This window comes from Protopterus annectens, chromosome 1.part1 (genome assembly GCF_019279795.1).
Source record: "Protopterus annectens isolate FY-2018-M chromosome 1.part1, PAN1.0, whole genome shotgun sequence".
Lineage (NCBI taxonomy): Eukaryota > Metazoa > Chordata > Ceratodontiformes > Protopteridae > Protopterus > Protopterus annectens.
In genome coordinates this window covers 219,065,659-219,091,866 of record NC_056726.1, presented here as the reverse complement: position 1 = coordinate 219,091,866, position 26,208 = coordinate 219,065,659, and the positions used below count along the sequence as shown (strand labels likewise).

General features: G+C 40.4%; 1 protein-coding gene across 1 annotated transcript in view; it reads right to left on the bottom strand.

Moving 5' to 3' along the window:
* Positions 1-26,208, bottom strand: part of RFX6 (regulatory factor X6) — a 707,859-nt gene that overhangs the window by 374,350 nt on the left and 307,301 nt on the right. Inside the window, exon 5 of the mRNA XM_044074222.1 lies at positions 3,024-3,168. Within this exon, the coding sequence (XP_043930157.1) occupies positions 3,024-3,168 (145 nt within the window). The remainder of the gene's footprint in view (positions 1-3,023; positions 3,169-26,208) is intronic.

The window sequence follows — 26,208 nt, the reverse complement described above, 5'->3', positions numbered from 1 at the left end:
TGCATGCACTTAGGGGCACATGGAGTCAGTGCTACTTCTCTGGTAGAGATCAGAGAAGCCAATATTCTTGCTTCCTGGGGAGAACAGCAGTTGCTTGGAAAGAATGCCCTTTGCAAAAGTGCGGTTCAGTGTTTAGCCAGTTACACAGCCTCTCCCTCGGCCCCTTTGCATGAGGATAGGTCACAAGCAAGAAAAAGCTAAACCACTCAAGATGGCTGCCTAAGTAATAGCCTCTGCCATCTGACACAGATCCTGTTTCTGGGGAAAGAATGGGTCCATGGCTTGAGAAGGGACTGATGGTCAGCTGGCAGGAGAAGCAAAAAAAAAAAAAGAGAAAAAAGACACTTGCATGTCTACACAATATATCACAAACTACATATCCTACAAATATGAAGTCCCATACAAAAGAAAAATACATCTACGTATCATCCTCTTTTTGCTTGATAAACAGGGATAATCCTGGTCTAAATTAATATAAACACTCACATGTTGTAAATGAAATAAGGCTGTGTGGACAATGAAGTCTGTCGGTTACCTTGTCAGTTTTTTTGTTAATAAAGTACATTGAAAGAACACAGTTCCAAAGAAGAACACTGTAATAAAAGAAACTTCATGGAGGATAAGAATGCAATAATATGGACTGCTGTAACAGATCTGTGAAAATAAGTTGTTACAACTATGTGAATGCACAGGAACATCAATGTAGTTTTTACAAGGGTAAGTGGCAGAATTAAATGCTTAGCTGAATTCAAACACATCAGAGAAATAGGTTTATTATTTGAAAAAAAAAACAGATTAAAAAGGAATAGAGAGATATAAGTAGCAATGACTACAGATGACTAGGTCAGAGTTACTGTGCTGTTTTCAAATGCCAGTGATCGGATCGTGTTTTCTTGTAGGAAGGGTAGTCTGCTTGTTTAATATTGTAAATAATTAAAATAGTTTAATGAAATATCATGAAATACAGTTCGGTGAAAACTATCCAGATGTAGCTTTCTGTTGAACATAAAACTGTGGTTACAGTAATTTAGTTTATGGGAGTCACTTATTCAAATTGAAGTCTTCCAGCTGTAGTATACCACTTCCAGCCAATGTAGACTCTGTTCTCTTATAGTAGTAACAATTCTACATGAGGGACAGAACCCCTTAATTCATATTTGGAGGATGGTTTCTGTTTCCCATACCCCTTTTCTTATTTAGTGTAATTAGCCTCAAGGTGTATGTGATACCTCACCACTGGCAACAGTAATCAAGGAGCCTCAATCCTCACCACTAGCACCAGTAGGGGGCATACACTTGGGAGGATGACAAGTACACGCACAGTAAAGTGCAATTTCCCTTAAGAGCACACAGAGAGCACAGTCGGTCTGAGGCTGGTTTCTCCCTCTTTCTCCAGATCCCCAATAAGAGTCCCTACTGGCACAGCTATAGAGTTGAAATCTCAGCTGAATGGCCAAACCAAGACCTACAGCACCCTCTCTGTCCAACCAGTGTTTTGTGTCCCTGTTCAAGTAGCTGACACACACACTCTTTGAGATTTGATTTATATACCCACATATATACATTCCTGGGAAAGGCTGGCGCAGGTTTAGTAGCTATACCCCCTTTTGCCCAGACTATAAGATAGTTATCACTGCCACCAGCCAACTCTTTTCAGCCACTTTAAGGCCCTTAAAGGGTGTCCAATCCTACTGTGTAATGTTACTATTAATCCAAATGGTAGTTTGACCAAGAGCAAGGCTATTAGGAGTGGCCTACACAGTGTTACCAAATAGATATGCTTAAATATCTCTAGACAGAGCAGCCACAATTGAAAGGTTTAAATATATTTAATAATAAATAATAAAAGAACAAAAAAATACTTGGTAAATCATCACAGTAACTTCAGAGTCCAAAATCACAGGAAATAGTTAAAACAACATTGCAGGACAGTCTCAAATAAGTAAAGAAAAATATCTAAATTAAGCTCAGCTATACTCCTTACTGAATCTCAGATAAATTACTGTAACCTAGTTAACTTACTTACAGAGCAAGCAGGCAGATGTGGTGAATGGATGTTCTAGTTGATGCTGTCAGGTCAAAGACAAAATACAAAATGCACTGTCCACTCTCTTAGACACTTCTTAAATTAATGTCAAATATTACTGCTGGGTTAGCTTGTAGGATGACATCACTTCTTCTCATCTGACTTTAGTTCCCAAGCTAAACCCCAATTGCCAGAAACTGCCAGCATTTAGCACCTCCCTGTGAAAAATACATAACCCTCAGATCTTTACAGCTGCTGGAAGACATAACACAATAAAACACTTACAAGACAATGTGGAGGGCTCCCTAGTTTTAGACATCCTGTCTCCTTGCTGCATCAAAGCCATCTTTTATGGCACAGTTATATAATAATTTATTTTCAACCATTTTTCTGAAGTTTTGCAAGTTAACCTTCTATGTTCCAGTTCCCACTATTAAATTATATACATTTACACAGTTACAATCGTTTAAACACATTTCTGTTCTTTTCCAGTAGGGTACACTGTGGATACATCTCCCAAGCTCAGCATTGCACAAACCCTGTTCAACACGCATTTCTGTGCCAGCATTTTGATAACTTACAGTTCTAATACAGTTGCAACATAAGCATATGAATCATGTTGATATTCGCAAATGACATATAATTATTTACAAAATTCCAGACAGCTGGGCTGGCAGTATCTCCTTTTGTTACAGTGTATATTGCATCTTGGGAGAAGTTATATCTGGTAGGAATCCAAAAAATGCTGCTACAAATGCAAAGAGTTTTAAGTTATGATCTAATGGATAATTCATTTGTCAGATCCTGACTTTTATCTGTCCATGCTGACAAAAGACAGGTGAAACGACATTGAATCAATGGTACTACCAAAGGAAACAGAAGTGTGTATCTAAATCATTTTCAAATTCACAAAAGAACAGCATAAACATTTCATCTATTAATGACACAAAAACAAGTTTATAGTATACCTTTCATAAACCATACAAAATTGTCTTACATTCTGAGTATGCTTCAACATCTGATTCAGTATTTCCAGCAACAGAAAGAAGTGCTTGAGAACCAATACTGTTCAGATCGACTTTTTCAATGTCAGACACCATGGAGTTCACTGTATTTTGATCAAAAAGTGCAGGACGGGCAATCTGTAAGATAAAATGCATTACTAAAATTCTGATACACAGAGTTGAGAAATATAACAACATCACTCAAATGTAAAATGGTAGGGGAAACTAATTATGCACAATATGAAACATATTTGATTAAAATTGCATATTTCATCCATTTTCCTTTCCTGATCATAGATGGAAGACCTTTTTTGTACATGCATCAGGGGAATAACAAAAGGATGACGTGAAGTATGGCTGGAAGACCCATGCACCATGAAAATTAACAATTTGGGGTTAGCAGCTAGAAGTAAATGCAGTAATGACATCAGAAGATGTTTCTGCATCTGGCATTGCAAGTCAGATGCAAATTAGTAATCTGGACATGCTGATATGTTCTCCCTAGTCTGTCTCTACAAATCAGTTGTTGTCTGAAACCTCTTTGGAGTCCTACTTATAAGAGTTACTTATAACCTGTTTATTTGATAAGACAATATATAGTATGGGTGGGCCCAAAAAAATCATCTTTTCAGGGAAGACGTACGGATTATTTTCAAAACGTCTGGGACAGCCAAGTGAGGTGTTCTATCTGAGATGTCAGTGTTGATACAATCCATTGAAGCAGGTATACCCTATACAAAATGTTCTGAGAACTGGAAGAAGTTGACCACTGTCTAAATATCAGTCTGTGATAGCTACCACAGTTAATGGAACTGACAAAAATAGATAAAACAATTACATGACAATGTTAGCAAACTATCTACCCATGGTGGTTTATGAACATGCCAAAATGTAAATTAATATGTACAGATCATTACAGCTTATAGAAATACTGACTGAGGAATTATAAGCATAATACAGACATTTTGTGATAAAAAGGACTTTGAGTATAATATAGTAAAGAGTGGTTATAAGAAATGACAAAAGTACTCAGGGTAGATTCAGTCAAAAACTGAATACTACCAATAAGATTATGAACACAAGCTAAGCTAACAATATTTACAGATCACTGTTATGAATATGACCAACATTAGTTCCCCAGAATAGCAGACAACAGTACAGAGCTGGGAAAAAAATGGACCTGAAAGTATACTAATTTTAGTTACTAAATAAAAGTTCAGTGAAATTCCCTATCGGTATATGACACTGAATTAATATTACTTTTAATTTGCAAAGAAAGTTCCAAAGAATGGCCATACTTGCTTGCATTGCAAACAATAAGACTGGAGAATATGTGTGTGTGTGTGTGTGTGTGTGTGTGTGTGTGTGTGTGTGTGTGTGTGTGTGTGTGTGTAATATATATATATATATATATATATATATATATATATATATATATATATATATATAGTGGTTCCCTTCAGAATCTCGAAATCATAAAACCTTGAAATTCATATGGTCGAGACCATATGATCGAAGTTTCAGAATTTCTAAATTCTAAACAGAGATCTGCATACAGCACAGAATGGGAGATTTCCCTTTTCCTTGCTGTAGTGCGATCTCATAGTTGGTATATTTATGTAGCAGAGGTGTGGGGGGTGCAGGGGGGTTGCCCCCCTGCAGAAATGTTTAAATAGTTTTTTTTGGGATTTGTTTCGGAATTTCACTATTCCTGAAACATCGATCATATGGTCTTGATCATATGACATTCAATGTTTTGGAATTTTGAGATTCCAAAGTGAATCCATACATACATATATATATATATATATATATATATATATATATATATATATATATATATGTGGGATCTGGACACGTGTTCGACTAGCATATGTCCGAATCACAAAACATTGAACACACATACACGAAAGCGCTTAACATCAACAAGCGCTTCCGTGTACGTGTGCCTGTTTTGTAGTCCGAACTTCAGTGCGGGTAAGGGAAAATTCCCTTTTCCCCATTGTAGTGCGATCTCGGAGTGAGAATAATAAAGTAGGGGGTGTATGGGGTGCAGGGGGGCAAAGCCCCCCTGCAGAAACGTAGATTTTTTTTTTTGAACTACACATACACGGAAGCGCTTTTCGATGTTAAGCGCTTTTGTGTATGTGTGTTCGATGTTTTGTGATTCGAACATATGCTAGTCAAGCATGTGTCCTAGACCCATATATATATATATATATATATATATATATATATATATATATATATATATATATAAAATCAACTTACTTGATACACAGATACATAAAATGTCTGTTCTTTTCACTTTGAAATGCCATACTATTACAGAACACTGTTTTGTGTCCCCTCTGTAAAATGCTACCTTCTGACAGACACAGTTTGCAGTACAGCATTAATAATTACAAGCTCCAGATACTGTTTCTGACATGATATAGATCGTTTTATCATATGGGTCTAGATCTCTATTATTTCAAGTGAGATTCATATATTATTCTGAATATAGATCTCCATTATTTGAAAGGTTCTTAGAAGACACAGTCCACATACTAGACACGCTTCAGCATAGCATAACTTGCTCAGCTAGCACCCTGAGCCAGTCTCATGAACTAGTAACCCACTTCTTCAGCTCTTCAAGTGAAGAGCAAAAAATCAGTCAATCAATCAATCAATTAATCAATCAATCTTTGGACCCCTTCACATTGCTGTAGAAAGTTGATAGGCTGAATTATTGAAGGAAACCAATCATGACCCAACAAATCTGTTAAAGTAATAAAAAAAAATCAGATTACTGTAGGAAGCTAATTGGCTTCCTACAGTAATGCAGCCAATCATGTCCCATCAAGCCCCCCCCCACACACACACACACAACACACACACACAACAGTTTATTAAATGAAGAGCAAAAAAAGAACATCTTTGGACCTTCACATTACTGTAGAAAGCTGACTGGCTTCCTATATTAATGTAGCCAATATGACCCACAAAATTCATGCCTCACCCCCTTAAGGCAAGACAGTTTAAAAGATACAGAGAGTACTCCACTCATGCATGCATAAGGAAATTATTACAAAGAAATTATCTGACTGTGGGGAGAGGGCACATTTCAGGACATATGCAATCAATTATTGTATTTGACACTTTTCATTTCCCTGTTCATTCAAAGCCCATTTTGTCTGAAACTAATCTACTCAATAACAAGAAAAGTACAGTTTTGTACCTACCATAAATGTAGATGTTCGAAGATCCACATTGCTGCAGTCCTTACTTATGGGTAGTCCGCTGTCCTCGGTCGGCCCGAATACCAAAGTATTAGGCTGACGTCGGTCATGGGCGCTCAGAACTGACATCAGAGCGTCAGGGTATAAAAGCGCATGACCGACGTCATATCCTCAGTCTTTTCTTGCCCCAGATGTCAGAAGGCCCTAAAAAGAAAGGCCACAGCCCAAAAACAGGATGCCTACCCAAAAACATGCCCAACAACAACTATCACCCAAACCATATTACCATGCCAAACCACAGAGGGGAAGGAGGGAGGGTAAATTGGACTGCAGCAATGTGGATCTTCGAACATCTACATTTATGGTAGGTACAAAACTGTACTATGTTCTTCATCTCACATTGCTGCAGTCCTTACTTATGGGTAGAATCCCAAAGCAGAGGTAAAGGGAGGATGGCAAAATCATAAAGCATTAGGGGCTGCTAAAATGCCCTGTAATATAGCAGAGGCAAATCCAGCCCTAGACTTAGAATAAAGAGGAAGGTGGTAATGCTTGGAAAAAGTATGCACTGAACTCCAAGTGGCTGCTTCCAAAATATCTTTTGTAGCTACCCCCCTTAGAAAGGCAGTAGAAGTGGCAGTAGCTCTAGTGGAATGAGGTCTGATTCCAGCCGGAACCTCCTTACCATGATGGGAATAACAGAAAGAAATACAAAACCCAATCCATTTAGAAATAGTTTGTTTTGAAACAGGTTTCCCCTGAGAACCCAAAGCAAAAGAAACAAACAACTGCTGAGACTGCCTGAACCCTTGGTTCTGCTCAAATAATAACGTAACTGTCTGTGAATATCCAAAGTATGCAAAATCTTCTCCCCTTTATTTTGGGGGTTTGCATAAAAAGTAGGCAAATGAATAGTTTGGTTCAAGGCCACACTAGAAACCACCTTAGGCATAAAGGAAGGATTAGTACGCAAAGATACCCTATCCTTATGAAAAATCAGGAAAGGTTCCACTGCCATAAGGGCCTGTAATTCAGAAACCCTTCTTGCAGAGGTAATGGCCAACAAAAAAGCAGTCTTCCATGATAAATACTTTAACTCGGCAGTAGCTGCAGGCTCAAAAGGTTGTAGAGTAAGCTTTTCCAACACAAAATTGAGATCCCAAGCAGGAGTAGGAGCTCTACGTGGGGGTCTTATGTTCTTTGCCCCTCTAAGAAACTGCTTAAACAAAGGATGAGAAAATAAAGGAGGGTCACAGTCATAGTGAGCAGAAATGGCTGCAGCATGAACCTTTATCGAGGAGAAAGACAAACCTTTGTCCAATAACTCAGTAAGATATTGAAGAGAAACACTTAAATCAGGCTTGGAGACATCAAGGTCCTTTGCTTTGCTCCAAATAAAAAATCTCCTCCATTTATCAGCGTAAACTTTCCTTGTACTAGGCCATCTGGCCTCCAAAATAACATTCAAAACTTGTTGAGGAAGCTGAGACCCTCCAGGGTTTAAAACAGAATATGCCAGGCTGTGAGATGCAGAGACTGAATCTTGACATTGAGGAAGTGATTGCCCTCCTGAGACAAAAGATGCGGAATCAAAGGTAGAGGCCATGGAGGCTCCTGTACTAAACTCCTCAGTAGTGGGTACCAGTGCTGTCGAGGCCAATCCGGCGCTATCAGAATCATGGATGGCTTGTCTATTCTGGCCTTCAGGAGTACCTTGGGAATGAGAGGCAGAGGTGGAAAGGCATAGACACGAAGATTGCTCCAACTGAACGATAGAGCATCCACCTTCCAAGCTGTGGGATGAAACATTTTTGTGCAAAACTTTGGCAACTGGTAATTTAGTGGAGAAGCGAACAGATCTATGTCTGGAGTCCCCCATAACACTGTCAACTTTTGAAACACATGAGGATCCAGTTTCCACTCGTGAGGATCCACAATTTGTCTGCTCAACACATCTGCTAAGGAGTTCTGTGCTCCTGGTAGAAACCTTGCCTGAAGATTGAGTTGTAAACTGAGAGCAGTCTCCCACAAAATCATCGCTTGCCTGCAAAGAGGGTACGAATGGGTTCCCCCCTTGCTTGTTGATGTACCACATGACAGTAGTGTTGTCTGTTTGAATCAACACCTGTCCTGGGTGAAGTAAATCCCTGAAAGCCATCAATGCAAATTGAACTGCTAACATCTCCTTCAAGTTGATATGCAAATGTTGAAGTCTGACAGGCCACGTGTCTTGCACCCATTTTCCATTGAGGTGTGCTCCCCAGGCCTTGTCCGAGGCATCTGTCGTTAAAATCTGACTCGCCTCTGGTTGGGTCACAGAGAGTCCCTTGTTTAGGTGACATTCCTGAGCCCACCACAAAAATTCCTTCTGAATGCAAGGTATTATTGGAATGACAGTGTCTAGATCTTGGCAGTGTTGTGTCCATACATTTTTGAGATACCATTGAAGCTTCCTCATATGCAGTTTGGCATTGGGAAGCACCAGAAAACAAGATGCCATGAACCCCAAGGCTTGAAGGACTGTCCTTGCAGTCAGCCTGGACTGTAGAGACATTTGATGGAAATAAAGAGAAAGGCTTCTTTGTTTGTCCGGGGTCAAAAAGGCCATCTGGGAAGCTGTATTCAGTCTCACACCCAGAAAGCACATATCCTGAGAGGGTACTAGACTGGACTTTATTTCGTTCACAGAATACCCTAGGCATCTTAACACTACCATCACATACTGTAGATGATGAAGAAGTTCGTCCTTGTGTTGTGCAATAATCAGGCAATCGTCCAAATAAGGATAAATCTGTATTCCTCTTAACCTGAAAAAGGCTATCACTGGAGCCAGAACCTTTGTGAACACTCTGGGTGCAGTAGATAAGCCAAAGGGCAATGCAGAGAACTGATAATGTAAATTTCCAGCCAAACGCAGGTACCTCCTGCAACTGGGCCTGATAGGAACATGAAGATAAGCCTCTTTGAGATCCAGAGTTACCATCCAGTGATCTTTTCCCAACAGAGGTAAAAGCTGTTGTAACGTCAGCATTTTGAACTTTGGAATGTTCAGATAAGTGTTGAGGATAGATAAATCCAAAATTGGTCTCCACGTGTTCCCTTTCTTTGGTACTAGAAACAGGCGAGAATAAAATCCTAGTCCCACTTCTGGCAGAGGAACTGGCTGTATAGCTCCTATTTGAAGAAGCAAAGAAATCTGCTTGTGAGCCTCTATCCTTTGTCGAGGAGGAATGTCTGACATGCCTTTGAAAGGAGGCAATGTATGGAAATAAAACTTGTAGCCTCGGTTTATAATGTCCAATACCCATTTGTCCCGGGTGACTAAAAGCCAGTTTTGCTTGAAGAGTGCTAACTTTCCTCCCAAAGGAGCTGCCAGGCAAGAAGAATCTGGCAGCTGAAAATGCAGGTCATTGGGCCTGTTTACGAAAGGACTGGCCCCTGCCCTCACCTGCAGATTGAGCAGGCGAACTCCAAGTTCTAGGCCTGAATGTACTGTGAGCTCTGCCCCTGCCACGTCTAGATCTACCCCTAGATTGAGAATCAGAAGAAGGGTAAGACCACCCCTTAGTAGGCCAATTTCTACTAAACTTTGGAGGTTGCACTTGCAAAAAATCTTTAACAGTCTGCATAGACTTAGCCTTGTCTTCCATTTTCTTCAAAACCGACTCCACAGGGGCCAAACAAAACTTCAGACTGTAAAGGGGCATCCAGAATTCTAGTTTTAACATGCTCGGACAAATTCTGATCCTTAAGCCAGGCGTGCCTGCGAAGAACTGAACCAGTGGCAGCCACCCTAGAAGAGGCCTGCACAGCATCAAAACCACACTGCAAAGAATGCTTACCCACCTGTTCAGAGACATGCACCAAATCCTGCAATTCTTTACACTCTATGCCCTCTGCCAAAGCATCCACTTTAGATTTTAGCTGAGAAAGGAGGAAATTCTGATACTTCAACATATGAAACTGGCAATTTAAAGCCCTCATTGCTAAAGTAGAAGAGGTATACACCTTCTTACCCCATCTATCCAAAGCTCTAGCTTCCTTATCTAGAGGAACCGGATTCTTTACAACAGAGGCTCTAACACCCTTAGGCCCCTGACTAATAGTTTCTGGGTCCGCCCTAGGACTCTTATACAGATATTTATGAGCCTCAGGCACCCTGTAATATCTGTCCGGTTTAACTGGCGCAGGAGGCAAAGAATCCGGATTAAGGGAAGCCTCCGAGAAAACATCTTGAACAACATCCAAAACAGGAGGTATAGCCAAGGGTCTATGCTGTGGCAAAAACAAGAATTCCCTAAGCCTCTTCCTTGAATCAGAGAAATCCTGTCCTTCCCACTTAAAATGCTCCCTCATGGAATGCAAAGTTTCTGAAAAAGAAAAATCCTCTGGAGGAGAAGCAGAAGGAGTGGAATCCTCTGCATCAGAATCCGAATAAGGAGGAAAATCTAGAATATCTTCAGCAGAAGACTCTGAGTCATCTGAGGCCTGATCCAAACTTTCCAACTCTGGCTCCACCCTGGGCCTCTTATCAGGAGGGGGCATAGAACCTCTAATTAAAGTAATCAAATCTTCTGCCATTTTAAGCATGTGCTTTTTAGGCACAGACCCTGAAGTACCTGGAGGGACACCAGAGGAAGGCAAAACAGACCTGCCCTTAGAAGAAGCCTTAGGAATAGAAGCAGAAGGCCTAACCACCTTAGGCATAGAAGGGAGAACAGTAACTTGAGAGGCCCCTTCAGCCTGACCTGACTCCTGGGAGGCCACATCCTGCAAAATCAAAGTTTCCCCCTGAGACTCAACAGAAACTTCAGCCGGATCCGCCTGCTCTACTGTAGCTTCTGCAGGACCAGCATCCGAAATGGACGAATCAACCTGTCTAGGTTTCAAGGATTTGTCTTTGCGCTTCTTCGTGGAAGCGGGCGTTGGAGGATCCGACGGCATATTATAATTACACCGCTTTCCAAAGACTAACCTAGCACAATCTAACCTTCTTTTTATAGTGCGCTTATTAAACCTAGCACAAAACCGACACCCGACTACATCGTGGTCCGGTCCCAAACAAGGAATGCAAAGAGAGTGATAATCTCTATGCGGTATCTGTTTCCCACAAGAAATACAATTATTCACTTTTTCTGACATCCGGAATTAACTGAGGCAAGAAAAAACAAAAATATTCTAACGGGTACTTAGCCCAACTTGGATTCGGTCTGAAACTCAGAATTCGAAAATTTCAGAACGCCGAACGGCACTCGCAACGCTGCTTCTGCATCGGACCATGCGGCAAAAAAGACTGAGGATATGACGTCGGTCATGCGCTTTTATACCCTGACGCTCTGATGTCAGTTCTGAGTGCCCATGACCGACGTCAGCCTAATACTTTGGTATTCGGGCCGACCGAGGACAGCGGACTACCCATAAGTAAGGACTGCAGCAATGTGAGATGAAGAACATCTCCATCAGAAGAACGTTATTAACCAACCTGATGTTTCTGGCCCCAGCATTAAATATATGAACAGACTGCCTGAGCTTTGAAAACGTTAAGTCGGACATAATTATTAAAAGACTTCCACAATTTGTCAGCATCCTACAGTGTGGCAGCATTCTCATTTCTGTGAGTTCAGACTGAAGGACAGAAAAAAAAAACAGTACATATATATTAAAAGAGTGAACTTTCTAAACATGATACCATGTGTTATTATTAACAGAAAACAAGTTTAACCAATAAGTGCAGCCTCAAGGAATATCGTCAGGACCATTAAGAAACAGCTTCAGATATTAAAAACAGGGACAATATCTTGACCCATAATACTGTTCTACAATACAACTTAACATCTTCTGAAGGCAGAGGATATTTAACAGCTTGAGAAATGTTTAGACTTGAGATGCTAGTACCAAACCAGTACAAGGTGTTTGTCTTTTTGCTTTTCTTTTAACAGATTTCAGGAAAATAGAAAGAATAATGTTATTAAGGTCCACATATCTTATTAGAATAGTATAGATTTTGCAAGTAAAAATCCATAGCTTCATGAGAAATCATTCTTGGAATGTGAGAAGATAAAGCAGGTCAAACTCTCAATCTTCAGACAAATGTCTGTAAATGACTAAAACACTAGAGCTTAAGTTGCTGGAAATCAAGCAAGAATAACTGATGAACTCTCCTGTACAGCTAACTTATAATGAGACACTGGGTAGGGCAGTATTCTACATCCAGTATTGCTAACCTTGTACTTGATCCATTACTTACTATATAAGGCAGTCCTGAAGTGCATTTCTTTCATTTCTTAAAAAAAAATCTTTCTTAGTTATTTCCAAGCTTTCACATACACAACCTATTCAGTTGTTTGCTTATCTACTGGCTCATATCTACTCCCTCGAGGAAAGAAGTTTTGAACCTTCATATAATTAAACCATTAAAACTACCCTGACAGCTGATTTAATGCTACATTTTATTTGATTTCAGCAAACTTGTTGGGATTTAGTATAATGGTTAAGGAGGTACTGTAACAAACACAAGGCACAGAGACTGACACTCACGTCTGAGAAGCACTGCTACATTTAAAAAGTCCCCCAGGTTCATTTACCAAGTAATTATTATGAACTTTTAATTTCAGAAGCCTATTACACATTGAAATACTTAGATATAAAGTGGCAAGCACCTCCAAGCCAGACTATTCATATTATTTTGTTTATAGGCATCTATTCATATATTGAAATTAATAATCTGTAATGAAATATTATTTTCTGTTTTCATTGTTTTATATTGTTTGCTTATATAGGGTTATGGTCCATGTGGCTAAAGGGGTTCTTCAGATTAAATCATATCTCTCAGCTGCTATGATTTAGGCACAGCACTATAATTTCTGCCCTCAGGAACAGGCTTGCCTCTCCTAAATGTGCTAAATTTCTTCTTAAAGTTAAACTTGCTTATAGGTGCTGTGATGCCCGTGCACTGGCCCAGTGATCAAGGAGCCTCAGTCTTCACCACTAACACCAGTGAGGGGCATTCACATTGGCAGGATAACAAGTACACTCACAGTAAAGTACGATTTCCCTTAAGAGCACACTGAGATCACAGTCGGTCTGCAGCTGGTTTCTCCCTTTCTCTCCAGATCTCCAATAAAACTCCTCACTGGCACAGCTATAGGGTTTGGATCTCAGCCGAGTAGTCAAGGCAAAACTTCCAGCACCCTCTCTGTCCAGCCAGTGCTTCATGCCCCTGCCCAAGTAGCTGACACACACACACTTTGATATTTGAGTCATATACAACATACAGACACTCCTGGGGAAGGCTGGCACAGTTTCACTAGCTATGCCGCTTTCTGCCCAGACTATAAGGTAGAAATCACTGCCACCAACCACTACTTATCAGCTACAGTAAATGTCCTTACCAAAGGGTGTCCAATTCTACTGTGCAATGTTATTGTTAACCAAACAGTAAGTGTGTCAAACAGCAAGGCTATTGGAGTGGCTTGTATAATATCTCCAAATACATGCAAGTACTCTGAGAACTTACAATTATCTCTACACAAAACAGCCAGATTTAACATATTGAATGATAACATATTGAATGATAAATCATAAAAACACAAGACAATATTCATTAATTCAACACAGTGACAATAGGGAGTTTGGAAATCACAGAAAATACTTTAAAACAACATTGTAGGACAGTCTGACATAAATATAGAAAACTGCTAGACTAATCGTGCTATATTCTTATCTATATCTAAGAAAAATACTAAGATCTAAATACTACTTATAAGGCAAAGTGCTGGTGAGTTGTTGTAAGCTTCAGAATAAAATACAAAATGCACTTCTTTCTTTCTGAGATAGTCCTTAAATTGATAATACACATTATTGCTGAGTCATTTCAGATTACATTATTCTTGTCACTTCTGATTTAGTTCCCAGGCAAACAGAACTCAAAATTTAACATTTCTTTGTGATCTACAGCTGCCAGGAAGTCACAGCAATAAAAGACACTTTACATGTGAAACCTAGTAATTATCTCTGGCTTAGGACAACTGAAAGAATTTCCAGCTGCAGACACCCTGTCTCCTAGCTTGAGATCACACAGTTGTAAAATTCTTTACTTATAAGCTTTTTTCCAGCAGGGCTCACTGTGGTTACATTTTTGAAGCTCAGCACATAAAACAGTTTTCTTACATTTGTCAAACAAGCCTGCAGATCATATTAATATTTACAAGGACATATAATTATTTACAAAATTTTATATAGCTGGGCTGGCAGCCTCTCATTTTGTAACAACCCCCCCCCCCCCGAGAACTCAAGCTAGTTTTTCAAGTGACCTTGAGAAACATTGCTTGAGAGGTTGAGTCTATCTGGGTATACCTACCCCATTCCCTGTCTTGAGAGTCTATCTGCATTGGCATTACTAATCCCGCTGCGATGCTGCACTGACATATCATATGCTTGCAACCGTAGGCTCCACCTTAGTAACTTGGCATTTTGCTGGCTGACTCAATGTAACCATATTAGGAGATTGTGATCTGTAACTACAGTTAATTTCCTTCCATACAGATAAGGCTGAAGTTTCTGCAGTGCCCACACTATGGATAGACATTCCTTTTCTATGGCTGCATAGCATTCCTCCCTGGGTTGGAGCCTATGACTAAGATAAACCACTTTTCTCCCTCTAAAGAAATCTGGCTAAGTACAGCCCCCACTACATGGTTCAAAGCATCCACCCACACAACAATGTCTTTGCTGTAATCTGGACTGGTTAACACAAGGGGTCCTCCCAAAGCTTCTTTAAGCTTTGGAATGCCTGCTCAAATGCTGTGGTCCACATTACCTTATCTGGTTTGTTTTTCCTTGTCAGGACTATGAGGGGAGCAGCTATGGTACTATAACTGGGGACAAGCTTTCTGTAGTACCCTGCTGTCCCTAAAAATGCCCTCACCTGCTTTTTGGTAACAGGTGCAGGCCATGCCCAAATAGCTTCCACTTTGTCAGGTTCTGGCCTGATTTTACCACTCCCCACTCTGTGTCCCAGGCAGAGACCTCTACCATAACCACCTGACATTTGGTGGGATTAATGGTCATCCCTGCCCTCTGTAGTCTGCCCAGCACCTCCCTGACATGCCAGGAATGGCTGTAGATGGCAATATCATCTAGGTAAGCAAAGGCAAAATTTCCTGCTCCTGCTAGGATATGATCTGCCAGCCTCTGGAAAGTCACTGGGGCATTTTTCACCCCAAAGGGCATTTCTGTGAACTCATATAAGCCAAAAGGAGTCACAAAGGCTGACCTATCTCTAGCACTGGGAGTCAAAGGCACCTGCCAGTAACCCCTGGTAAGATCAGTTGGGGTAAGATACGTAGCCCCACCCAGCTGCTCTAGGGCTTCTTCTGTACTAGACATGGGGTAATCATCTGACTCTGTGTGGCTATTTAATTTCCTGTAGTCCACACAGAACCTGGTGCTGCCATCCTTCTTTGGCACCAGCATCATTGGGGAGGCCCAGGGACTATTGGACTCCTGAATTACCCCTAGTTCTAACATTTCTTGTATCTCCTCCCTCAGAGTCTGTTTGACTCCCTCAGGCACTCTATATGGGGCCTGCCTAATAGGCCTTTGGGGTCCTGTATCCACCTAGTGCTGCACCAGGTGGGTGTACCCTGGTTTCCCAGTGAACATGTCCCCAAACCCCTGTAACACTGCTCAGATTTCTCAAATCTGGGTAGGAGATAGCAGCTGGGATATTGCTACCCCTTCCACTGAGGTGTCAGTCTGAGCTCCACTGAGGAGATCAGTCACCAGATTTGCCACAGGCTATTCCTGCAATCCACTCAAATGCTCATCACAATGGCCTCCCTATCATGGTAGGCTTTTATTATGTTAACATGGTACAACTTATGCCCCTGCCTCCTGCCTAGCAGTTCTACCATGTAGTTAACATCACTGACCATCCTTACCACCTTGTAGTGTCCCTCCCAAGCTGCCTGCAGCTTGCTGTGTCTGACAGGAATGAGAGCCATTACCTGCTGCCCTACAGCATAGTCTCTAGCTCAAGCATTTCTGTCATACCAGACCTTTCACTGTTGCTGGGCTTCTGACAGGTTCTCCTGGGCCAAGCCCATCAGTACCCTGAACCTTGTCCTGAGGTTTAGGACATATGCCACAACAAACTCCTTGTGGGATTCACACTCACCTTCCTACTCATCACAAATTAAGTCTAGAGCCTCCCTCACCCCATGCCCATACAGCAACTCAAAAGGTGAAAAACCTGTGGATTCCTGGGGAATCTCTCAGTAAGCAAACAACAGATGGGGCAAATATTTGTCCCAATCCCTCTTAAACTAGTCTGAAAATGCCCGTAGCATGGATTTGAGTGTAGAGTTTAACCTCTCAACAAGACCATTAGTCTGGGGATAGTAGGGGGATGGTCTTTAGATGATTCACCCCACAGTACTTCCACAGACAAGCCAGCAGGTCTGACATGAAATTGGCACCTCTGTCAGTCAGTATTTCTTTTGGGAAACCTACCATGCTGAAAATGTCTGACAAAGCATCTGCCTCCTTTTCCACGTCAATGGAGGACAAAGCTACTGCCTCAGGGTATCTTGTAGCATAATCTACTACAACTAGGATACACCTTTTCCCCTGTGGAACTTGGGGCTCTCAGAGGACCCACAATATCCAAAGCTACCCTCTGAAATGGCTGCTCAATCACAGGCAAAGGCAGCAAAGGAGCTTTCACCTTGTCTCCTGCCTTGCCTACCTTTTGGCACTGCTCACAGGTCCTGCAGTACCCTGTTACATCTCTGGAAATCCCAGGCCAATAGAAGCTTTGCATAAAACATCTCTTTGTACATTTTATGCCCATATGACCTGCAAAGGGAATATCATGGGCTATGGCTAGAAGTGCAAGATGGTAGGCTCTAGGCACTACCAACTGCTGTATTCTCTCATCTTCTAGCCCTCCCTCAGGGGTCCAATCTCTATACAGTAATTCTCTGTCCCAGTATACAGAATCCCCCTTCCCTTGAAAATCAGGTGCCTCACTAACTACCTCTCTCAGGCCTTGTAACATAGGGTCCGAGAGCTGAGCCTGTCTCAACTTTCTCTTTGTAACCTTCCCCAGCTTCCCTTCCACAGGAAGTCTTGCATCCTCTGACAGCAGTGCCTCACTGTTAGCCTGGGTGCTAATACTCAACTCTGCCCTTTCAGTCACTCTGTCCAGGGGAACATCAGTATCCTCAATCAGCTGTGTCTCACCTTCAGTCTCACTGCTACAGAGTAGCTCCCCCCTGAAGTAACCACCTCACCAGTCCTGGCTGCAAGTATGCAGTCTGACTAGGTCTCCCCCAGGCTACCAGACCCACATACTTGTCTCCAAGCCTGACTGTGTGTAACTGCATAAGCACATGTTACTACCTCATCAAAATCCTTCCCTACCAGAACATCTGCAGGATGGTAGTATGGTACCCCTGTTATCTCAAGACAACATACTATTGGCATTTTGTCTTTCCCCACTTACAGGCTCTCCCATCTTTTGTTCTTCACCTTGCCTTCATGGACATCTATATGCCACATGGCTCCACTGGTTGCATTTAAAACATTTAACCCTAGATCCTGGACATGTACCTGGACTAGTGGCTTCCCCTGCTACTGTCAGATTCTGTTGGGACAGTCTGGGCTGCCCAACACGGGTTCCCTTACACCCATGAGCAGCACTGGGTGTCCCTTTCCTGTGCAGGGATGCCCTGCTCACTAGGTATAGGTCTCCATTCTTCCCCAATTCATCTGCAGTAGAGCATTATCTATCAGCTAACCAGATCCTCATGTCCACAGGCAAATTGCTAAGGGCTTGTTTCCTCAACAAAAGGTCTTCCAGCCCTTTAAAAGTGGTGACCTGACATCCACTCACACACTTATGAAAATAAGTGCTTAGTTCAGCATCACATTCACACATACTTTTATCTACCTTGCGTCTATGCTCAAGAAACTTTTTCCTATAAGCTTCAGGTGTTGGCTTAAAAAATTCTAGCAAACAATTCTTGACAGCATTATATTTTAGAAAGCCATTGTCAGACAGTTTGGACAAAACAGTTACAGCTTTACCATGGAGTAAGGGGGTCAGGAACTGTACCCAGAGCTTTTGGTCAACCTCACACTGTTTACATACCCTCTCAAAAATATGAATGAAACTATCAAAATTACCCCCCCCCCCGTAAACTGTGGAAGAAATTTACTGAACTTTGTTGCTTCTGGGGCTTGGTTATTCCCTTCCCCATTACCTCTATGACTCTGGTGAAGAGTCAGCATCTCCTTTTCATGTTGCCTCTGCCTCTCCTTCTCCTCAGCTTCTATTTCAAAATGCCTGACCTCCAACTCAGGTCTCTTTAACTCCAGATGGATTTTTAAGTCCATTCTCTGAGTGTTGTGCATCTCCATGGCCAGTCTGATCATCCTCCTGGTTAGTATTTTCTGATGCAGCTGTGATCAAAGTTGCAATCATGTCTGCTTTAGTCAGGTTTCCATGCACCAGTCCTTTAGCCTGGCACATCTCAGCCAACTGGCTCCTTGTCAGCTTGCCATATTCCTCTGCTGACGTGCTCGCCTGCTCTCCCTGACTAAGATAGTAAAATAAATAAAACAATTGTGATCTGAACTCTGAATGCTGACTGCGTGGCTGATTTAGAGTACAAAAACACATCTTCAGTGATCACTGTACACAAGCTACAGGAATTCACTAAACACACCACTACAAGCCAATTAAGTATGTGATGTGGCTAACTCACCCCTATCAAGCAATTAATATCTGATGTGGATATCCCACCACTGCCAAACAATTAATATGTGACACCTGTGCACAGGCCCAGTAATCAAGGAGCCTCAATCCTCACCACTAACACCAGTGAGGGGCATCCACATTGAGAATAACAAGTACATACACAGTAAAGTACAATTTCCCTTAAGAGCACACAGAGATCACGGTCAGTCTGGGGCTGGTTTCTCCCTTTCTCTCCAGATCCCCAATAAGACTCCCCACTGGCACAGCTATAGGGTTCAGATCTTAGCCGAGTGATCAAGCCAAGACCTCCAGCACCCTCTCTGTCCAACCAGTGCTTCATGTCCCTGCCCAAGTTGCTGACACACACACACTTTGAGATTTGAGTCATATACAACACACACACACACACACACACACACACACACACACACACACACACACACACACACACATACACACACACACACACACACACTCCTGGGGAAGGCTGGCACAAGTTCATTAGCTATGCCCCCTTCTGCCCAGACTATAAGATAGAAATCACTGCCACCAACCACTACTTAGCTACTATAAAGGCCCTAACCAAAGAGTGTCCAAATCTACTGTCGAATGTTATTGTTAACCAAACAGTAAGTGTGACGAACAGCAAGGCTATTGCAGTGCTTTGTACAGTATCACCAAATACATGCAAGTAGTCTAAGAGCTTAAATTATCTCTACACAAAACAGCCACAGTTAAAAAGTTTAAAATATTTAACAATAAATAATAAATACACAAGACAATACTCATTAAATCAACGCAGTGATGATAGAGAGTTCAGAAATCAGAGGAAATACTTTAAAACAACATTGTAGGACAGTCTGACATAAATATAGAAAACAGCTAGACTAATATTGCTATATTCCTCTCTATCTCTAAGAGAAATACTAAGATCTAAATCCTACTTACAAGGCAAAGTACTGGTGAGTTGTTGTCAGCTTCAGAACAAAATACAAGATGCATTTCTTTCTTTCTGAGACAGTCCTTAAATTGATAATACACATTACTGCCGAGTCTTTTCAGATTGCATCATTCTTGTCACAGAACTCAAAATTTAACATTTCTTTGTGATCTGCAGCTGCCAGGAAGTCACAGCAATAAAGGACGCTTTACATGTGAAACCTAGTAATTATCTCTGTCTTAAGACAATAAAAAGAATTTCCAGCTGCAGACACCTTGTCTCCTAGCTTGAGATCACACAGTTGTAAAATTCTATACTTATTAGATTTCTTCCAGCAGGGTGCACAGTGGTTACATTTTGGAAGCTCAGCACATAACACAGTTTTCTTACATTTGTCAAACAAGCCTATGGATCATATTAATATTTACAAAGGCATAGAATTATTTACAAAACAAAATTCTATCTAGCTGGGCTGGCATCCTCTCAGTTTACCACAGGTGCGTACACCATTAAACCACTAAATTAGGCTCCTAATGTTTCCTCATTGCAAAACATCATTGCAAAACATATGGGGTCTACTATGCAAAGACCTTTTGTTATGAAAACTAGGAGACTAGACCTCATTTATGGCTCCATGCTGTGATTTTAAATGGTCAGCACTCAGATGTTAAGAGGCATGAATTCCATCTACTGTATTAATAAATAAATAAAATAATCAATACATGCTTGAAACTATCACATTATACTGCCAGTATGTTAAGAATTTTACTCATCCCATTACTGGCAATGGTATAGACTCTGGAAGGCAATATATGTTTCACATATTTGTGATTTTTTAAAGCTTACTTATCTGGGCCATCCCGCCTTCACTTCTTCCCAGATTTATATAACCAAGGATCATTCTATCATCTTATACAAAACTGTTTCTGTATAAGCAGTGCTTAGCAACTCAAGTCCCTAATAAGCACTTAACTAATATGATAACTGCTGTAAAGCTCAAACCAATAAAAAGCAAATCAATTAATCCTTTTTGCAGTTTCTCCAAGTCATGTGAAATATAAAGGATATTCCTTTTCCTACAAGCTAACTTAAAGTGATTCTGGTTTACATCCCACAAAATAGCTATTCATTTAACTTGAAGAATATGTGGCTAGAAACTGACCCATATGCTCATTTATAATCACAGTGATGGATGGGCACATTTTAATCAGTGTCTGCTTGTTTGCTTACTAATTTAACTGTTGTTAGCTTGCTAGAAACAAGTGTCTCTTTACAGGGCCAACCCACAGATCCAGGTTAAGTGACTATCTTAGAGTCAAGCAGCATGAAAATAAAGACAGAGGGAAAAAAATCCAGGACTACATGAAAGAGACAGTTAGTAGTGCACAGCCGTAATCCTCTGCATTAAACTCTTTATGCTAGCAAGCTAACTATAATCAAACATCCATGATACTGAGATACGTAGTTACTAACCCAAGATCTTAGAAACACATGAAAACAAAAAACATGACTGTGAAGACAATTCACTCATTACAAAAATGTATTATCCTCTTCAGCTTCAGTCAGACATAAAAAAATGAAATTCTGTTACATGTCGTGAAACTATGAAAAATGCATTAGACTAATTTATCTGCATCTATATGTTGCTGATGAATAAACATGACACAAGATCTCTGACATGATGAACACTAGGTATAAACTTTTTACTAGAAATCAGAATACAGGCACTGGCATTGCAAAGTTGTGCTTAGAAAGCATTTTGGCCCATAATTAGAGTAACACCACTCAGTTCATAAAGCACATTTCTAACATGTATTACAGGCACAATAGTTACAGGACAGTGGGCACAACGGGAGACATTGCAATTTTCCCAAATGCCTCATCATCACATGTAGTACAGATGGACGATGCAAGATGCACCATACTTAATCATATGCTACATGACAGATTGACATGTTTGGTATGCGTAGCCCAGAGATGGATGGATTATGTGAGAGATGACCGGCAACAGTCAGGCATGAGTGTCGAAGAAGAGAGGAGAGTGCCACTGAATAGAGAGAGAAATGGTGACAGCTGACATGACACCTCGACCCCATGTAGAAAATGGGAAGAAGAGGATTGATGATGATGATGATGTATATGCATCCCATGCTAGAATGGCACCTGAGGTCTGCTCACTCTAATTTAGCTCTCTACAATTTGTTATACTTTACTGAGATATACAAAGGCAGTATTCCAGAAGAATAAATTCTGGAAAGATGTCACTTCAGTAAAACTGGACATGACATCAGAGGGAAGAATACCCTTACAAGGTGGGGTCTTGTGCAGCAGAATAGCAGTGTTACACCACCTGGTTCCATTCTGTACATAATGGAACCCCATCTTCAGAAAATCCATACAAATATTCGGCAAAAGTATATACCTTACCATGTGGTATTGCCTTGCTACCCAGGACATCATCTCTCCTCCATATAGTTGACAATAGGCATGAAGATGGTGTTTGCCTGTTAAACCTCCTCCATAACAACCATGTTTGACAGAGAAGTGCCAAGTCAATCGATGTGTACTGCAGCCATGTCTGTATGCTCTAATCACTTCCTAAAGTATTCCAATTAGCAGATGTTGCAGGCATATCCTCGATATGCACAGTGTACTCACCGCAAGCTCTACTGTACGCTAGTACAGTCCCATCCCTCATAACTACGCATGCCTCACTACTCAGAACAATATGGTGCAGTATATTTTGTACCACACTAGTAACCAGTGATACACTGACATTCAATAGTGCAGATGCAGTGGCCCTAATTCTCTAGGCTGAATGGCATCCAAACCCACTGGACCATAAATGACAAAACATTGCTTGGTCAATGTTATAAATACACTACTTCAAGCCACACATAAATGGCACTGTATTAATATGTGCACAGATTTAGTTAGTTAGTTAGTTAGTTAGTTAGTTAGTTAGTTAGTTAGTTAGTTAGTATTTGTTTACTGGGAAAGGCCAACTTGGAACAAAGCCAATTTTTAGCGGAGGCCCAGGGAGAAATGCTCCAGATGCATGTCTTTATAACATGGGAGGAAACCGGAGGACCTGGAGTAAACCCACACGGATTCAGGGTTGACATGCAGACTCCACAAAGAAAGCACCCAAGCCGACAATTGAACTGGAGAACCTCTTTCTGTGAGGTGACAATGCTACCAGTGCACCATTGCGCCATCCATTACAAAGAATGATGAACTTTACACAAGCTGATGGGGAGTAGGACTAGTACAGGCCATTATTTATACACTCTCCTACTTGCTTGACCACCAGAAGAATTGTTGGTCAAAAGAAAAACACATGCTGTGGTTACAGAGGGGCACAGATATGCTTACAAACTGCACATGGTAAACTGAACTCATACATACCTGGCCACAGATCTATGAGGTTATGTGATGACTTCTTCCAAGTACCACTAGCAGAAGACACATTACCTCTCCTGCCACTTCATGTTAGTGAAACAGATACTCTCATCTTCAACAGTTTTAAACTTACTGCTTTCATATGACTATCAGTGTAAATATACTCTTCAGTAATGTAAAGAATTATACATGCTAACCTTCGTCATACATAAACATGTCAGCTGCTAGCCACACTAGATAGGTCTCTCAAGAAAATTATATTATGACTGGATGTGAACTGTTAGCATTTGCTACAGTCTAGTCCTACCAAGTAATTGGCAAAATCTATTAACTTCGCCTTTTGCTAAATGATAACCATGGCAACAACACCAAAACCATTACTAACTGAATAAGGAATACCTTTACCTTACACTAATCAAGATTATAATATATAGACAGGTTGTCTGTGGAAACTCCAGCTATGAAAAGTGCTGCTCAGCTTGCAGCCTGCAGCAAGCACCTTGTATTAGATGTCTGATCTGACTGAATGTGCATTGTGTCAACTACATTCCTTAATCCCTGGTATACACAGTCTTACAAGTCTATGTGTTAGACTTCCGACTTTTGAATTTTCATTCCCAATGTCAGGTATGTGGAAGAGAGATAACATTTTGCACAGCAAGGCAATACAAGATGCATCTTTTCAATTGTGAAGTCAGAGTATCCAATATGTGGGTGATACCAATGACTTTCTCTGCTCTACTCTACTAAGGGATAATTGTAAACAATCTGAATATACTGGCTGCTTAACACAGGCCTCCTCTGCTCACTACAAGATCACTACCACCCACTACCCCAGTCTTGAGTCCACAGGCAAGATTTTTCCATGGAAAACACTGTATTGGATACTGTCAACTTGGCTGTAGGCAATGCTTGACAAAACTTTTTGCTTTGTAACTAAAACATCTAAATCAAAGCTATTCTCCTTATCTAGACTGTTTGATTGTAAAACATCGTATCTCGGCATTATATAACAGACAAAAGAATGGATAATGAACTGAAACTGAACTGCAGTTCTAAGCTATTATGTTTAACACTCTCTGACCAAACACAGACTTAGGTGATCACTGAGTTGAATCAATCATAAAAAACTTACTTACTTACTTAAAAACTCTTCTCGGAGAACAGCAAATGTATAGGATAAGTTAGTATATTGCTTTGTTGTATAAACAAGACAAGCTTACTAAGTATACTCCAGCTATGCATTCAAACCTGCACTTTTTAAAAAATAAGATCAGTTGCATGTCACAGTACAGTCATGTCAGTTCAGGTGGTAGACTTGCACAATAATTGTCTGTATCTTTCAAACTGCTGATCCACAGTTGTTAAGTTGTGGTTGATCCAGATGTCTTGTACTCTGCTAACGGATAATTCCAAACAGAGCAAATATACTGGATCCTTAACATTGACCCAGCAGGGAATTATGATTTCAATACATCTTCAGGGAATACTTTACACTGTATACAGTCATGATGGCTCAGATAATAATCAGCAGATATCTTTGTTTTGCCAGTGATCACTTCATCTGATTAAAGCATTTTTACTTGTCTGGACCAAAGATGTGCCCTAAAGTGACATCCTTCTATTTATTACAAGTAAGAATGAAAAAAAGTAGTCTACCAAAAGTCACAGATCTCCTGTATTCAATATTTCTCAGTTTGGAACTTACTTTCTACCTGACAGAGAAACTAATTTCTCAAAGAAGGCCTCCATATTTTTGTAATCCCTCTTCTGTTATATAGCTCTCAGATTTAAGACAAGTAACTCTAGCTTTTCATTGTTTATATTTTACTTATTTGACATCTCTTCAGTAGGTGTTTTCCTCTTCCATCTCTTCAACAGTAGCTTATCTCTCAGAACATTTCCTTAGCAAACATTTTGACAGCTGTCTATTTTGGAAACCTGCACATACATATTCACTGTGACATCTCCAAATAACTGTAGTATTAGAACCTTATATCAATCAATACTTTATACTTAGGGGAACATGATCAAACCTCTTCTGACTTTTATGAATTAGAGCTAATCAAATACTTGTAATCAGGTTAAAAAGGGAAAGTTAAATTTTAATGCTGTATAAGGTCGTCATACATTGGCATTGATTGAACCTGGGTCATCTGGGGTTTAATTAGGGCATTATCCTTCTATGCCACAACACTGTTTTTTATGTTTAACTGGATTTGTGGTCTGATCCATTAGGGATCCATTTCAGTCATAGCCTGGAAATTTCAATAGAATATAAAGAAAGTAGTTTTATAACAAAGTAATACATAGTATAACATTTCAAACACTCCAAACTGTAAATAAGTAAATAAAAATGGTAGACTACAAGAGAGGAAATACACAATATATACATATTTACAAATTAGAAAACACTGAAAATGTAATTATAAGTTAATTAGTTGTATAGAGATTAGAGTAAAGGAGGTTACTGCATGACACAGATTCAGAAGGGGATGTCTTAAGGCTATGACTGTTATGGAAAGAGACTGGAAGGTAAATACTGTTAGTCAAGTTTTGTTAAGCTAGTTGATACTATTGGTGAATGACAGAATTTACAAAGAAGGTTATTTGATTTTGCTATATTATGTCACTTTATGTCATGTGTTATGACATTTTCCTAGTTAGAAACCATGTGGCAATTGCAGACGAATAAATATCTATATAACGTGTTTAGCAGGAAATGCTTTTTGAAAAAGTGTAACAGGACAATACTTTGTGCAGCTTTAAAAATATAAATATATGCACACACACACAGACACACATCTATACATATACATATGTGTGTGAGTGTGTCTGTGTTCTTCTTTAAA